At 37.7% G+C, this 17,812-nt stretch overlaps 1 protein-coding gene across 4 annotated transcripts in view; it reads left to right on the top strand.

Annotated features, from left to right (window-relative positions):
- The window catches only part of FIG4 (FIG4 phosphoinositide 5-phosphatase), a 123,608-nt gene that overhangs the window by 60,763 nt on the left and 45,033 nt on the right, over positions 1 to 17,812 (top strand). For all 4 annotated transcript variants that reach the window (XM_072831789.1, XM_072831788.1, XM_072831790.1 and 1 more), the window contains 3 exons: positions 7,463 to 7,601; positions 14,105 to 14,163; positions 15,346 to 15,493. In XM_072831789.1, the coding sequence (XP_072687890.1) occupies positions 7,463 to 7,601; positions 14,105 to 14,163; positions 15,346 to 15,493 (346 nt within the window). The remainder of the gene's footprint in view (positions 1 to 7,462; positions 7,602 to 14,104; positions 14,164 to 15,345; positions 15,494 to 17,812) is intronic.

Below are 17,812 nucleotides of genomic sequence, written 5' to 3'. Positions count from 1 at the left end.
TGCTTTTTTTATACTAGTCATTCTGACAAATATGAGATAATGTCTCATTGTGGTTTTGATTTGCATTTCCTTGATGATTAGTGATGATGAGTGACTTTTCATGTGTCTGTTGGCCATCTGGATACCTTCCTTGGAGAAGTGTGTCTTCAGGTCTTCTGCCCATTTTTCAATCAGTTGTTTGGTTTGTTTTTTTTTGTTTTTTGGTTTTTTTTGATATTGAGTGTGTGAGTTCTTAATATATTTTGGATATTACCCTGGTATTGGGCATTTCATTTGCAGATATCTCCTCCCATTCAGTAGATTGTCTTTCATTTGTTGATGACTTTCATCACTGTGCAAAAGTTTTTTAGCTTGATATAGTCCCATTTCTTTATTTTTACTTCTATTGCCCTAGGTTGTTAGGAATTTTATCATTGGTTTGTATAGACTGATTATTGCTGTATAGGCAACCTATCTGTATAGGCAACCTATTTGAGTCTCTTACATGATCATTTAAAAAAACATTCTTGAGGCTTCACATTATTAACATGCTTTGAGGTTTGTCTTTAAGAAGTACCTTTGGTTTTTAACATAGTTGGTTACATCGGCCAACAAGAAGGGATACCTAGGTACTCCCTTCAGATGTTAGGAAGAGCTTTATAATTATAACTGCCTGAAGCACCTGGTTAACCTAACTTTTTTTTTTTTACATTTACATTTACATTTTGGTAAACTGAATTTTCTTATTGAAACTTACTGAATTTAAATCCTACTATAAGAAATATAAAAAAGAAAAAAGCTATAGGAGTCCAGCAGTTAATAATAGATCTGCTGTGTACATGCATACATACACACACGTGCAATTTAAAATTGTGGTGCATGTGTGTGCATGCATGGAGGGGAATCATGTCTTTCTCAAACAGAGATTTTAAAAAAGAAAAGTTTACAAGGTAAAGACTGCAAAGCGTACCACACATGGGAAACATGTGGAGGTGGCATCACTCAGCTTTATGATAGTGCTGTAAGGTAGTGGGAGGTATCCCTCCCCCGCCCCCCGCCACTCTGCTCACCACTGGAACAGGGGCATGCAAGAGAGGAAGAGATTTTAGTTTATCAAGACTAGTGAGACAGCCTTCTCAAGTCATGCTTCTAACAGCAGGTTTAGAGTAGATGAGCTGGGTTTGGCTCTAGCAGGAAGAAGACACTAGGCAAAATGTTTTAAGAACATTTTAAGTAACAATAATTATTCGCCTCTCCTGCAACCAAAGCAGTTAAACGTGGCAAAAGAAAAAGTTGCAGCTAATTACTCTCACTTTAAACTGCCTGCAGCTCTCCAAAGGACACTCAAAACAGCCTTCCAGTCTTACTGCATTTCTTACGTATATTCATACTAGGCAGGGACTATTTGGAAATGACCACTTTCCAAAAGGACCATTTCATGTCTTCTAAAATCCACAACACCCCAATCTCAGCTGGTGGCCTTGCTTGTACATCACTGAGAACACGTCATGGAGCTGAATTTCCTCTTCATCTTCCCTCCCAATGCAGAGCCTGTCCTTACCTGTACCTGTAGTTTCTCTACTGGATGACAATGAGTGGAGTAGCCCTGTCCCATCTTAGGCCTTCCCCTCCGCCATGCTTTGAATCCCGTCCCTTCATGCTTTCCCTGTAAGTACACTCTCATTCCTGCACATCATCGGTTTCCCCTTTTCCACTGCCTCATTTCCATTAGCATGAAAGCACTCCTTAGTATTCTCCCTCTGACCTTTCCTTCCATCCCCAGTCCCACATCCCCCTCCAGCGACAGTCCTTTTCCTTTGCGTTCCTAAGCAAAACTTCTTGAGTTCTCTGTGTGCCTGTTCTCTCCACCTGCTTCACTAGGCATCTGCCCTGTCATGCCACTGAACCTGTGGTCATCCAAATCACCAACCAACTCCATATCGCCAAATTCACTGGTCCCTTCTCTGTCTTCATCTTGCTCAGCCTTTCATCAGCTCTTATCACAGGTGGCCGCCCCCTGTTTCTTGAAACTCGCTTCTGTGATATCTCACTCAATCTCCCTATTGATGTCTCCAGCCCCATTTCTAAACCCTCTTCTCTTTTCTCTCCACACTTATACCATAGGGCATCTCATCCAGCTCATAAATACCATGCACTTAACAACTCACCTTTGCGTCTCTAACCTTGACTTCTCTACTGAACATTGGACTCATTTATCCAAAAGCCCACCTAGCTAGCCTCTCTTCTTGAATACTGTGTTAGCTTTCTATAGGTTCTATAACAAATTACCACAAAATTAGCATCTTAAAACAACACTCATGTCACAGTTTCTGTGGGTCAGAAGTCTGGGCACAGCATTACTCAGCTGTGTTCTCTGCTTAGGGTCTCACAAGGCTGGTAAAAATGAAGACAATGAGTCGAAAGAAGCCAAAGTTAAGTCAGTGTCGGCCAACCTGGGCTTTTACCTGGAGGCTTTCAGGCTCATTCAGGTTGATGGAAGAATCCTGTGCAGGTAAAGGACTGAAGTCCCCGTGGCCTTACTGGCTGTTGGCTGGGGGTCATTCTCAGTTCCCAAAGGCTGCTTGCCTTCCTTGACTTGTAGCCCCTCCATCTTCAGAGCTAGCAGTGGTACATTGAATCCTTCTTGTGCTTTCAATCTTTCCACCTTCCTTTCTACTTTCCTCTTTGCCTTTGAAGGGTTCATGTGATTACAGTGGGCCCACCCAGAAAATACAGGATAATTGCCCTTTCTTGAAGTCAGTGATTAGTAACCTCAATTACATCTGCAAAGTCCCTTTTGCCATGTGATAGAAAATATTTATGGGTATGACACTAGGAAGGAAAGGTCTCGGGCCCAAATTTCTTACTACCATAGAGATCTAATAAGAATCTCAAACTGATCATTTCTGAGATAGAACCTCCTGACCGACTCAAACCTGTTTCTCCACTTGCTTTTTCCACCTCAGTACCTATCACTCAGTTCAGAAACCTTGGAATCAACCCTTATTCCTATATTTTCATTACTTAGCCCCACTGTCCCAGTCCCATCTCTCAGTGCATCTCGTTGTCTCAGCCTCCAAAGTACACCCTAAATGCTTTTGCTATTCTTCATCCTGACTGCTGCTGTGCTGGTGCAAGAAACGGTTACTTCTTGTCTGAACAAGTCCTGACTCAGCTCTCTACCTCCACACTTCTGCACAGCAGCCAGGGGGATCTTTTCAAAACCTAAGTCAGATAGTGACACTTGGGTGGTTCTGGGTGGTTCAGTTGGTTAAGCATCTATCTTTGGCTCAGGTCATGATTCCAGGGTCCTGAGATTGAGTCTCATGTTGAGATCCCTGTTCTGTGCGGAGCCTGCTTCTCCCTCTCCGTCTGCTGCTCCCCCTGCTTATGCTTTCTCTCTCTCTCTCTCTCTGTCAAATAAATAAATAAAATCTTAAACAACAATAACAAAAAGCTTAAGTCAGATAGCATCACGTGCCTCTTTTAAAAACCCTTCCAGGGCTTTCCATTGCACTTAAAATATGACTCTATATGGTGACCTACAAAACTTTGCATGCCCAGGCCCCATCTGTCTCTAATGTGGCTATTTCCCTATCCACTGCCCTCCAGCCTCCCTGGCCTCCTTCCTGGTCCTGGAGCTGCCCAGTTTCTTCCTCCTTCTGGGCTTTGTGTTTGTCTGTCCTTCTGCATGGGCAGAGCACCCAGAGCTTTATGTGACCACCTCTTTCTCATTTTTACACTTCAGGTGTTACTTCTTCAGATACTGCAGCCTCTACCCCTGCCCTGGCTACCCAATTTAAGTGTCCTCATCCTCTCCCTTTGCTCTCATGTCACTCTCTTTTAATTGTTTTCATAGAACTTACATCCCTTGAATGTGCCTTGTCCATTATTTCCTTATATGTATTTTTGTTTGTCAGTTGGAGTGTAAGCCCCACCCCAGAGCCAGAGTCAGGCTTGTGTACTACTATGTCCCTAGTACAGAACATAGTAGGTTCTTGGGTGAATGAATGTATGGCAGTTCTTCTTTTCAAATATGAAAGTAAGATATGTGAATTATAGAAAGCGTAGAATAGTCACAATTAAATCATATAACCTTCACCTTCCAGAGATAGCCATTCGTTCATATTAAGGAGAACATAATCTTTCCATACACATAATATTTATATTCTGCTTTTGCCCTTTAGATAATGTGAGTAATCTTTATGACCTTAAATATTCTTCTACAACATGATTTTTAGTAGCCTATGGTAGTCTGTCCTTTAGAAATATCATAATTTAGTTATTATTTTACATTTAGATTCCTTTTAAACATTTTTAAACATATACTTTTTTTTTTTTTTTGCATATCTTTGATGTTATCTTATGGGAAATTCCAGAAGCATACTTTAGGTCAGAGAGTGTGGATATTTTCAGGGCTTTAACTATATAAAAAAGCCCTTTTTTATTATATAAAAAAATATATATTTATATTTATATTTATATATATACACACACACATATCTATACATACACATTTTTAAATATATATATAAATACATATACATATATATGTATTTACTTTTTGACAGGAAAAACACACACACACACACCCATATACATATCTCACGGAAACTTTGGTAAGCTGAAATGGCATAAAGGGAAGAATATCTCCCACTTTCCAGAAGTTTGAGTTATACCACTTTGCTTTTAGGAAAGACCTACATTACTACAGTAATAGCTGTTTCCATAAAAGTTAAAATCCTCTTCAGATTTCTTTCCATTAACATGAACAGGTACTAATGTAGGCCTTTCCCAAGCAAAGTGGCATAATGCAGACTTTCAGAAAGCAAGTAACACCTGTGTTGCCAAATTGACTTAGAAAAAGGATACTGTATCACAGTTAATATCCCCTCAGCAGAGTATGGAAGTGCCCATTTTGATAAGTATTTGCCACCTTAAATAGGTAAAACATGGTATTTTGTTTTAATTTGCATTTGTTTGGTAACATAAAGTTGAATTTTGGTATGTTTGTTGTCTATTTCTGTTTTTTTTCTTTCAAAAATTCCATGTTTCTCTTTTTCTATTAGGGTGTTGATCTTTGTCTTTCTTATATTAATTGGTATTTATTTCAATATATAGTATGAAGTAGGGATCTAATTCTTTATTGTTCCCTCCCCTGCAATAGTTAAACAGTACTATTTATTGAATAATATTCCTTTCCATTACTAATTTCACAGGCCACTTCATCACAAACTTAATTTAATATTAGAATAATAAATATTCTAGTTCTAAAATATTTTTTTGCTAACTAAAAATAAGAATTGTTACATTCAAGCCTAATCTATTTAATACATACATAATAAAACTGGTTAGTGTTTAGCTATTTGAGTGGAGTGTGAATGGTACATTACTCTTTTTTCCTTTAAAGCATGATTGAGTACAAAGATAGGTAATCAAAAAAAAAAAAAAAAAAAAAACCAAGATAGGTAATCATTGCCCTCTTGTTATCCATAACTACAAAGAACCCACCTGTTTCAAGCTCTTGTCCATATTCAAAGTTCTACTGTGTTCCTAAGGGTGGTTGTCTTATTTGCAGTCAAGAGTAGCCAGGAAAATATCCTCAGGTTCCTTAAATTGGCCTTGGAGTCCTTAGTTATAATGACCATATGCATCATAGATATATATTTATGGAAACAGCAGCACATTCAGCAAGTCTTCATTATGATCCTTCAAAGGAATATCCTTTATTTGATTACTTCTCACATCTCACATTTTATCATACTAGCTAAAACTTAAAGGAAGCAACTATGAGGTTTAAAGGATGAAAGACTCCTTGAAAACATGACTGAAAAAACGAAAAGCTTCTCAAGATAGTATTAAGATATCTTGAGGTCCTGCATATTATGAATTATTAAGTGCCATGTAATTACTAATAAAAGCAATATGGGGGGGTGCCTATGTGGCTCAGTTAAGCATCTGACACTTGGTTTCAGCTCAGGTAAGATCTCAGTGTTCTCAGATCAAGTCCCACATTGAGCACCCTGCTTGGTGAGGAGTCTGCTTGAGATCCCCCTCTCTCCCTCTCCTTCTGCCTTTCCCCCTGCTCACACACACTCTCTTAAGAAAGAAAAGAAAAGAAAAAAAGAAAAGAAAGAAAAGAAAAGAAAAGAAAAGAAAAGAAAAGAAAAGAAAAGAAAAGAAAGGTCTTTTTTAAAAAGCGGTATGTTTACTTTTGTATTGTTTAAGGAGAATGCAAATTGAGGTGATAATGTCTGCATCATTTAGTACTTGTTTTCTCTCAAAAGTGGCAAAAAGGCCCTAAATATATTACCCATATAAACACATTCCTTTTATATATTACCTTTGGCCTGAAAAGTAAATGCTACTTTAATGGAACACTTCCTGTCAAAAAGTAATAATGCGAATACATGTTTGATGTGCCATATTTCATTTACTGCTTTTGCTGAAATGACCAAATAGTCCAATGAGAACAGTGTTGCTAATTTCAGAAATATCTATGTTCACCGTAGCTATTGGAAGAAGACTGATGTTATGGTAATGTTCTCTTGTTTTGAAAGCAGTCATTTCTACTATGCTGTCTTTTTAGTTCTATGCTCATTTTCAGAAATAGGGTATTATTTAATTGTGGATGTCAGCCCCAAACTTGAATAAACAGGGCTCTGACACAAGAATGGAAGGCAGAATGAAGGGAAAGAATGAAGGATGATACTAGGGTGTGGGGGAGATGGTGCTTCATGAGACCCTTTAGTGTTCATCATCATTTTTACCAAAATATAATTAAAAAAGGAAGGAAATACGATACATGTACATATGCAGCTAGTAATTTCGGAGTGATTGAATAGTTAGAATGAGGCTGTTATCCATGTGCCCACTTTACCTTCATTGTCAAACACAGAAGGGAATGGGCCAGACCCACAGCTGAGGAGGACAGAAAATGTGGTAAACATTGTCTCTGCTAAGGAAATGGAGAATATCTTTTCAAGGATTAGAAGTGGAAACTATGCAGAGCAACTTGTTCTAGGTTGTGCAACAGAATACAGATAGCAGTTGGATCATTTTGTTTGTTTCCCACAGCTCTGCTTGTCTTTGTAACAAAAGGGAAGATGTATTTGTTTCAGGTAGACTAAGGAATGGTGAAAATTTGTCACCCTAAAAATAAAATCACTATGGTCTGATGGCAGTTCTTGAAGATTAAGAGTCTCTCAAAATTCAAGAAGCAGTATGTGCTCACTGTCCTCTAGATTATGAGAGGAATGGAGCAAAAAAGGAAGCAGTTTGAAACAAGATTTTAATTCTGCTCAGAATCTTGGTGACTATTTTAGATTTTGTGTGTGTGCATGACTTCTGAAGTATAAATACTATTATTTTCAAAGGTGTGTTTTATGAAATCACAGTTGTACCCTCATCCTCCTGAGAAAACATTCTCTTCAGTTGTATATCTCAGTAGTGGTTTCCTAAAATGCCTATTTTTGCTTTTTAGATGCCGATAGACAAGATTCCATTAATCTCTTTCTAGGAGTTTTTCATCCCACTGAAGGGAAGCCTCATCTCTGGGAACTCCCGACAGATTTTTATTTGCATCATAAAAATACCATGAGGCTTTTACCAACAAGAAGAAGGTATTTTTCTTCCTGGTCTCCTATGGAAATTCAGATTTGGTGTTATTTTGAATATGAAATACTTTCATTTTTGAGCAATAATCACCAGTTTTACTAAAAACTACTAAAGTCACCAGTTTTACTACACATTTGCCATAAGGAATTCAGTATTGTTGGTGTCCTAATACTGGTCTGGGAAATTGTCATTAATAATTGGGGGGGTTTGCATTTTTCATAAGATAGAAAGTTTCAGAACTTCATCACTGAACGTAAGTTGTAGCTCTTTCACTAAAGCAAACCATGCACATTATTTCTGAGTGCTTCCTGCAAGTTAAGGAACCCTCCCATTTAAGGAGTCAGTTTTTGATTTTTCAGGTGAGGGGTCCAAGCAGCATCACTTTGGAATTCTAATATTCCTTCTTTCCAGAAACACAGCCAGCTCTTAGTGACCCTGGCAAAATCGGGAAATGAGAGCAGTGACTCTGGTGGCAGATACCACTCCCATATCCCTTTGTACTCAGGGCTTTCTGGAGTTAATAGCTATTTCAGGTTATTTTGATGACAGTTGAGTTGATATTAATATTCTCAAAAGAAATAAAGTATTTACCTGTAGTGTAGCCTCAGGGTCAGGTTGACTCTGTAGCTGGGTAACCTTGGGTTAGTTACTTAACTTCTCCCCACCTTATTTTCCTTATGTGTGAATGTGAGCAATGGGACACATTTCCCAGAGTCATCGTGAGGGTTTAGTGAGAAGACTTTCATTTCTTTTAATGGAGGCATCACATACTAACATAGGGAGTTTTGCCACACGAGTAAAATGTTCTCACCTAGGAGGCTGGAGACCGGTGCATTCGGCTCAAAGGCCTACAATGTCAAGTTCCCTCATAATGCTCTTCTCACAGCATCAGTTTAATATAGCCCATATTTTGTGCAACAGTGCTTCCCAAATACTATGGGGGTCACTGCCAGCCTGTGCTTAATTGTGTGGACAGGCAACTGGACAATTAGCAAGTGCTGATGTTACAGCTGTTACCAAATTCTGTGTCACTTCGGGGTGCTTAGAATATTAGGGATGTGTCAGAGTTTCTGTTTCTCAGATTTGTTCTGGTAAGTGCATATTGTTGGAATAACCAGCTTGTTATTTGAGTTTCCTTCCCTATTAAAGAAGCACTGCTGATTTTCACTTTAAATGATTGCCTCTGAATTCTTGCTGACAAAAAAGTTGGAACTAATTATGTTTATTTGATGAGAGATGAGTGTAAATACCCATATTTAGCTATGGTGATACAATTGACTATAGGTAAATGTGGGTGATTTTTCCAAAATTTTGTTTCACCTTCAAGTATTAAAGCTATTAACACACAGCTTGGGAACAGCCAAAACTCAATTGTCTGCTGCACAAATTAGCTAGTATATTACACGTGTATATTAAACCACTTGCTTACCTTGAGTTATGTAACTGATAACAGGCAGGCGGTGTTGGAGCTTATTTGTGGCATCAAAAGAAGCTGCTGTTATGTCCCTATTTTCTTAAAAAAAATAAAAAAAAGGAAACTGAGGTTGCAGAGAGAATGTGTCTTGACTGAGATAATTCAGCTTGTTAGATGATTCAGCAAGAATCAGCAGCAAGCCTGCCACTGAAAATAAAGTTTTATCAAAGTAGATAATATGGCTCTCTCAGTTGGTTTGGTCTCCTGTTTTTGTGGGTTCTTTGCTCCAGAATGTCACAATTCCAAAAATTAGTTCATGCTATCAACAGAAGATACCGCTCATAAATAGTACTTACAGATCCTGTAAAATAAATTTCAGTGTTTTTATTTTGGACTATACTGGTTATTTTGGTGACAGTTAATATTATAATAAAATGAAAAATTTATTTTTTTAATCTGTATTTTTTTAAAGATTTTATTTATTTATTTATGAGAGACACAGAGAGAGAGAGGCAGAGACACAGGCAGAGGGAGAAGCAGGCTCCCTGCAAGGAGCCAAATGTGGGTGGGACTTGATCCCAGGACCCTGGGATCACGCCCCAAGCTGAAGGCAGATGCTCCACCACTGAGCCACCCAGGTGTCCCCAAAATGAACAATTTAGTCAGAGGCAGTTAACTGGGTGACAGCATGGACTTCAGGGTTGGGTGGGGCTGAGCTAGAATTTCTGCCAGTGTGTGACCTCAGACCTATTGAACTCTGGAAATCTTTTTTCCTCATTTGTAAAATGGAGATGACTATGTACATCTCACAGGGTCATTTTGAGGATTGAGAAAATGTGTGGGGACTACTTAGTACTGGGTCGGACACAGAATCAGCGTAGTCCTCAAGCTGCCAGGCTCAGAGAGATGGCCTCTAGTTAAAATTGCTGTGACTATGGGCAAGTTACATAACTAAGTCTCAGTGGCCATTATCAGTAAAATAGAGATAATAATACTATCTAACTTGTGTGTTTTTCTCAGCATCAGATTGGTTTATATAAATGCTTAGCACATGGTAAATGCGATAGATGTCAGTACTGTGATTATTCTTTAAGGAGAAAATATTCCCTAGTTGTGACATTTATTCAAAATCTTACAGGATGACCATAAAATCTAGAAACTTAGATAATATTATTTTATCACTTATTATAATGTAATATCAATAAACACTTTACATATATTTGCTTGTGTTTCTAAACTTGATGACAGTCCTATGTTTTATACTGTGTTTACCAGTGATTTGTTGTGATATATTTTTATTGAATGATAAGGGAAGGTGGAATAATTGTAGCTCTGACTAGAGTTTATCCAAAACAGGTCCTCTTGAGGTAGCTGCTTCTATTACTCAAAATCCCACATTTTTTTTTATCTGCCTAGAACCACTAAATGAAGCTTTCTTTGAATTAGGTTAATATGTCATATATCATCTAAGATGCTATTTATTGATTTAGTGTTTATCATGTCACCAAGATGTCTGGAGATATTAAGCATTAATTGCTTCATTGACTCAGAGTTGGGAGGTTTCTCGGCTCTCTTCATTGTCTGCTATGTCAGTTCGCTCTGTGTCTCCCCAGGAGAGGTCATCTGGCCTGTGCAGATTAGTCCTGGTTTGTCCTCTGGGCCATGTCTGGTTGAGGCAGTTTTTTTCCAACAGTCTGCTTATGTACTTCTTCCTCATATCACTCTGAGATCTGCTGCTCTGTAACTCTACCTACTAATCTTAGTCCAGTCTACTGAGACCCAAAGAACACAATTTCCCTATCCACTTCATAGTCTTAAATATTTGAAGACAAGTTCATACCTTCTCTGAATCTCTTCTACTCCAGGTTAAACAGCCCCACTCTCTTCAGCTGTTCCTCACAGACTGTGGTTTCAAGTCTCTCTGGGATTAAGAATGCTTTCCTCTTAGGGCTTCCAGTCAATGTCAATGTTCTTTTTAAACTGTGCTACCCAGACCTGGGTTCAGTAATGGTCACAGTTTGATCTGATTTGTGCCAAATATTGTGGGACCATTGGAGCCATTATTCCTCTTGTCCTGGATACTCTGTGTTTATCATTAACTATAAAATTGCACTAGCTATTTTTAGCAGTGCCGTCACAATGTTGACTCTCCGAGGTTCCTGTCCATTAGAACTCCTGAGTGTTTTTAACATGTCCTGCCACCATGCCTTATCTATACCATTCTTGTATGCTTATTTGAGCATTCTGGGTCATGTTCATATATGCTTTGCCTGCTTCCCCAAAAGGGGGTTTAGATGTGTATTCTTTTTATTATTAACTATTACCTGTAGATTTACAGCTTCTTCACATTTAACCAGCTGGCCATCTTGATCCCCATACAAATCCTTGATGAAAAATGTTGACTGAAATAAGGTAGATGGCAGAGGCCTATGGGACACCACCTGACAACTTCTTCTACCTTAACATTGTTTCATAATTTGTGGTTGGAATTATTTACATGGCTGTAACTTACTCTGCTGTCCTCACTTAACTATATTGTCCTCCTGCCCACATCTGTGTATCTTGTTCACAAGTATTGATTGCTTTGCTAAAGTCCATATGTTATTTCAGAGGGCTCCCAATTTAGGGGAATTGAGTCTTTTTTTTAAGTCTCCCAAACCTTCCTATGTGAGTAAGCCAGTGGAATTGAACCCTGTTAATACTAGGGACCGAAGGAGAGGAGAGCAGCTGACTGATTAGGCATTGTATGCAAAGGAAGAAGTGGCACCAGATCTCTGGCATCTTGCGTTGTCCTCTCAGAGGCTCTCATCCTCCATCCATCTTAGCTCATCTTCCCTGGGACAGGTATTTCTCATGGGCTTCTGTGCTTCTGAGACCCACCCACAGAAGCTGGACTTTTTAAAAAATATTAAGTTGCTTTATCTTGCTTAGGGAAATAACAGCTTAATAATATTCAGAAAAAATATCTGTGCCTGTTTCAGGTCATGAAAAGATCATCTCTTAATTCTTTTTCTCCACATGGTACATTCTGAGTTTAAACCCATTCTTTAGAAAGTTTACTTCTTTATCTTAGGTAAGTTAATTGTGAGCAACATTATTTAGGAAACTTCTTATATGGTAGCTGATACCTTCTTTGTTTTCCTCCTCTGCCAAGATTAAGTGATTACAAAATAGAATTTACACCTGTGCACACATGGCATGCACACACACACATGCACACACATACCTTAAGCGATTAGTCTATGCTTTTTCATTCTTATGATCTGACAGTCTGATTCTCCTACGAGAAATGCAAATGAGATTAGACTGGTATATTTTGGTTGTGGATTCATAGAAGTCACTGGCCATCTTTTTAATACTCTACTTAATACTTGATTCGGCGATCTTGCAGGAAATGACATCGCACTCACCAGTGTATAGTTTGTGGAATCTATTACCCTCTCACTTTTGAGCATCAAGACTACCTTTGCCCATTTTTAGCAAGGACACTTGAATGATTTAGAGGTGCTCTGCTGCTTTGTTCCATCTCTTGGACTGTACAAGCTTCTCTCTTCTCTTGTTTTTATCTTTCTTGCATGAAACTTCTCATGACTATTGAAGATAGAAATAGTGCTGGAATTAAGCAGCTCCCCTTTTTTCTATCATTATTTTCAATGTGACATTTCTAACACGTAGAATAGTGTTTGACACACAGTGGGCGCTCAGTAAAGATTGAAAGACTGAATGAATTATTGACAAGCAGGAGGCATAACCCTCTTGTGTTCTTTTCATGTTCTAAAGCCTTCCTATTCAAAAAGCAGCATGAGGGCCAGCCCCTCTGGCAAAATGCAGGAGCTGACCATCAATGCAGAATCTCAGGCCCCACCTACTGAATTAGAATCTGTTCTTCAACAGGATCTCCCAAGTGTTCATCTGTGCAGTGAATTTTGAGAAGCACTGTTCTAAAGCATAGCTTTGGTCTCAGGCAAAACTTGAAGAGCCTTTCCTTTTATTATCTCACTTTCCCCCTCACAGTTCATTAGGCATCATATTCCTTTTTTTCTATCATCTTTGGTTATGTATTCTACTTGCCATCTTTAGGAGAGTTCTCTCTGTTGCCTGTTTCATTTAAATGCCCCTATTCATCATAATTGGGATTATTCAAGATTGTAATGTCAGTGTTTTATTTTTAGAAAGCCTTTCATTTATTTAAAATTCTCTTTTTAGCATTTTTGGTCATAGGCTTTTTTTCCTGAACCTTTTGAAAATCTATGTTTTTAATACATTTTGATATACCATTTCACATCATTCTCCTTCCTAGTGCTCATGAACTTTGATACAGCATTTTCATCCTAAAAGCCCAATTTATCAGAATTTGATTCAGAATTAAGTTCAATGTTCAGAGAAAGGGCAGTTCAGGATTTTTTTCAGATTCTCTGCTCACAGCAGATGAGTCCTTTGGCAGAAATCCAGATGATTGAAATTCCCTGCCTCCCTCTGGCCTCTGTAATCAAGTAGTGAATATTTACAGTTAAAGATTAACAGGGCCTTTACTATTTTCTAAGAGAATTTGTTCTTTAGGACTCTCCGTTCACTTAATGATTTTACTTAGCTGTTGTAATTCACTAAACACACAGACTCATATACCCAGAGCAGAGTGGAAAAAGTAAATCTGGCTCTTATAGAACCATGTGCAAGAGAGTCTTGGTTGTAGAACTTGGGTAAAGGTCCTGCTGCTTATTGGCTTGCAGAGTAATGCAGGCACAATCACTGGGGAGAAGTAAACAGCAGCTCCTAGAGTCTGGCTTAGTATACCCAAATATTTTTTTAGCTAAAAGTAAGTAACATCAGAGCATCTTGACTCTCAGATGTGTTCACGGCATTTTCATAAATCTGTGATATGGTTGAAACAAGAAAGGTGTTGGAAAAGAAACAAACATGTTGAAGACCTCTTATGCCAAAACTTTACACACATGTTTTAAAAAGAAAAAAATTCACTTTGAAAAAGAGGCAGCATCTTACTCTGTAAACCCTGTTTACTCAGTGAATTGTAGAAAACCAGCATTTATGTTTGGTCCCCCTTAACCTTTTTATTTATTTTTTTTAATTTTATAGTTATACTCACTGGTGGACACCAGAGGTAATAAAACATTTACCACTGCCATATGATGAAGGTAGGTACACTGTTTCTCTTTTAGTTTTTATAACAACGTATTTTGGAATTATTCCTAAATGAACTCGAAGCATTAAATTCTTTGCATATAATATTTCATTAAAAAGACGTGAATGACTACTCAGTTTTATGTTGCTGCTATACTAGGGGATTGTAACATCTTAGACAGCTTTTTAAGTGTGGAGACTGTGTTATACTTCTTTTATCTAAGTAGGCCAGTACCTTGTATTGTGTTTTATAGTTATTAGGTATGGCCCTTAAATGTCTAATAGATATACTATATTAGTTTACCATTTAAAATTAGTACTAATTACAATTCTAGATATTTGAGGATAATGGGAAGGAAGTGAAGATCCATTCACAAGGAGAAATAAAAACTTTTCCTGTATCTAAACTGTGAAAAAAGACACAGATGTGTATATAAAAGTGCATTTTAGTCAGTAGGGTTAAAATTTAATTTCAGTAATTTGTCGAAAGACAAGAAAATTTTTATATTAAGTGAATGAGCTTAAATGTATAATACATTCGAATGATATTTGCAAATTGAAATAATTGCTCAGTTCTAAATAGAGTGTACTGCTGTTATTGATTCTCCTGACCTTAAACAAGCCAGTTTTCCCAGTTATGAAAGGGCACTAAGTAAGATTGACTGCCAATCTGGAACTTTCCACTTAAAGACTCCCATCTAGTCATGGTTAGGTATTCCAACTTTGGGTGGTAAAGGCCATAAACTAAGTTTTAAATAAATTATTAATTAATTTTTAAAAAGTATTTATAACCTTGAAATTCTGGGAAAAATCATAACTCATATGGCGAAGATTTGTTGTTCTAGGAGAAAGGAAAAAGATTTTAACGGTCTAATATTGGCCATAAACAGATTTGAAATATAAAGGAAGATTTAGTGAAATAGCTGCATGATTTTTATCTAGAAGGCAGAGGGTACATATTTAAGTGCAAAAAAGGAATTTAAAGAGTTGAGTAGTTTGATTTCTAAAATAACTGCCTGCTCCCACCCTGTCTTCAGGGGACCCTCCTGCCTCCTTGGAGCTTGTCACACTTGACTTTGCACTGTATATTCTGTGCACACACCTCATCTCTCCCAAGTGTGCTAGGAGCAGGAGCTGAACCTCGTTCGCCAGATGTAATCTAAAGACTTTACAAGTAACAGGCATATCTCTCTTAGTTATCTGTGCTGCAAACTTAAAGAAGTTGATAGTGAAGAAATTCCACAAATACGAAGAAGAGATTGACATCCACAACGAGTTCTTCCGACCGTACGAACTGAGTAGTTTTGATGATACCTTTTGCTTGGCTATGACAAGCTCAGCACGGTATGTTGTGAGTGTCCTGACTAAGGATTTAGGAACTTTAGTTTTCCTAGTCTATATAGACATATCTTGCTTTGACATAAGTCCGTTCCAAAAGCCCACTAGTGGGGATTGTACAGCCTCTGAAAACCACCGTGATGGGGAGCCCACTATAGGAAGCAGTCTCTTCTAGTGTTAGACAGCTGGAGTTCATTTCTTCCCTTTGGTAAGTTGAAACCTGCCTCCCATTGATACTAGTTTGTTATTTGGAATAAACACACTTTTAAAAATTGAACATAGAAATCAAGAGCCAGCATAAATTAGTGGAAAAAAGTATAGTCTTTGGTACTAGAAAGGTAGGGATGTGAATCATAGATCAGTCACTGCCTACCTGTATGACCTTGAGAAAATTATCTTACTTATCTGAGTTTCTTTTTTCACGTAGATAGGGGCATGTGTATCATACACATACAAGCCAAGTCACAGGTACATTGTAGCTATCATATTATAATTCTTATTAGGACTAGGACAAGTCTGGTTCCTTTTCTGTACGACAGCCCTCCAGATATTTGAGGAAGCAGTGTTAATTTTTTTTAGGGTAAATATCCTTCATTCTGTCTTTTCATAATTCATGTGACATTGTTTCCAGACTCTTCATCTTGGTCCATCACTCTTTAATATACTTCATTTTTCAGAGTTTGTTGGGATCTTTTAGAAAAGTGATGAAACTAGAATAAGAAAATTAGACAAAGCAAATCACTTTTTGATTATTACATTTTATACTGAAGTTTACATTTTTGTATTTTACATTTTCATCCAATGTGATACACGTATGCCTAAAATTAATGCACACGTAGAAACACATTCTGTGGTTTTTCTTCCTAGACCACTCTATATTTTAGTTTGGTTTCAGATGGAAAGTTTAGAATTTTTACTTGGTTGATTTTCAGTTAAACTTATTAAAAGTTTAGAAGTTGGGGATCCCTGGGTGGCTCAGCGGTTTAGCGCCTGCCTTCAGCCCAGGGCATGGTCCTGGAGTCCTGGGATCGAGTCCCACGTCGGGCTCCCTGCATGAAGCCTGCTTCTCCCTCTGCCTGTGTCTCTGCCTCTCTCTCTCTTTATGTCTGTCGTAAATAAATAAATAGAATCTAAAAAAAAAAAAAAAAGTTTAGAAGTTGTAACCATAAGGTTATTATCATTTCCAGAATATGTCAACCCAGCAAAGGATAAATGATGTCATACATATATGAATATACAGTTAATTTTTGTATTTGCAGGAGTTATGTTCTAATAAGTTCCTGCAACAGCTGGATTAGAGAGTACTAAACCATTATTCTTTGGGGGAAATACAGGGTTAGGTTCCTGGCAAGCCTCTGGTCATATTTTTATCACCCAGTCAATACATAACCATATTACGTGTGTTGCTGTTTAAAAATGCCTTATTTAATATATATTGTTGATTTACTAACATCGAGCTCCTAGCAGTCAACACTATTTGTTAACATTGAACTGATAGCAAACAACAGTATAACTCATACCTGAACAAAGCTTCTCCTACACACATATTTTCTTTCTAATACACAACTTTCTTGGGCCTAAAAGCACTAGAGAGCTTCAACAGTATGCTTGGGGTCATTTGAGACAACAAGGTTACCAACAAAAAGCACAAAAAGGCAAAAAACATGGCAGTAAATAGTCCATGGAAAGGACACTTGTTTATAGTGTGTGAGCCGAAACAAGAAGCCAGAATGTTGCCTTGCTCTCTGTCAGCTAGAACATAGCATTGTTGAGTTCCTCTAATTTTTCACCTTTCTACACATGCATGTTTGCAAGTGATTGTGAAAGCTCTGAGTGTTGGGTTTGGGGTTACAAATAAATGTTAGAAACAAGCAAATTCTCAAATACGGATTCCCCAATAATAAGTATCAACTATATATGTTCAAAAAGAAAGAAAAACTAAACCACTTACGTTTTTAAAATAGCATTTTCAAACTGCCAAATAGGCATTTTGGGTCAAATTCAATGTTACTTTCTTTTCCTTCAAAAAATGTAATGGGTCACACTGGGGGCAGTATCCTTTCCAGAGCCATAAGTCTCATCAGCATAAATCATGCGACTCTTCTCTTACCTTTTTGGCATCTATAAGGAGGAGTTCAGTCTGGTTACAGCAATAATCAGGAGGTAGGTCTTGCATAGTGTGGAAGTAGCTTCAGCTTATCTTAGTATGTGGTAAACTAAGAGTCTCTATTTAAAGTGTTCCAACAGTGTTTTAATGAATTAACCCCAGCTTAATGAGGTAGATGCTGATACTTCATTCTGCTGTGTTTTGATCATTATGTCAGC

This window comes from Canis lupus, chromosome 7, assembly GCF_048164855.1.
Source record: "Canis lupus baileyi chromosome 7, mCanLup2.hap1, whole genome shotgun sequence".
Taxonomy (NCBI): Eukaryota; Metazoa; Chordata; class Mammalia; order Carnivora; family Canidae; genus Canis; species Canis lupus.
The sequence above is the reverse complement of the archived record's forward strand: the minus strand, read 5'-3'. Positions and strand labels throughout refer to the sequence as shown.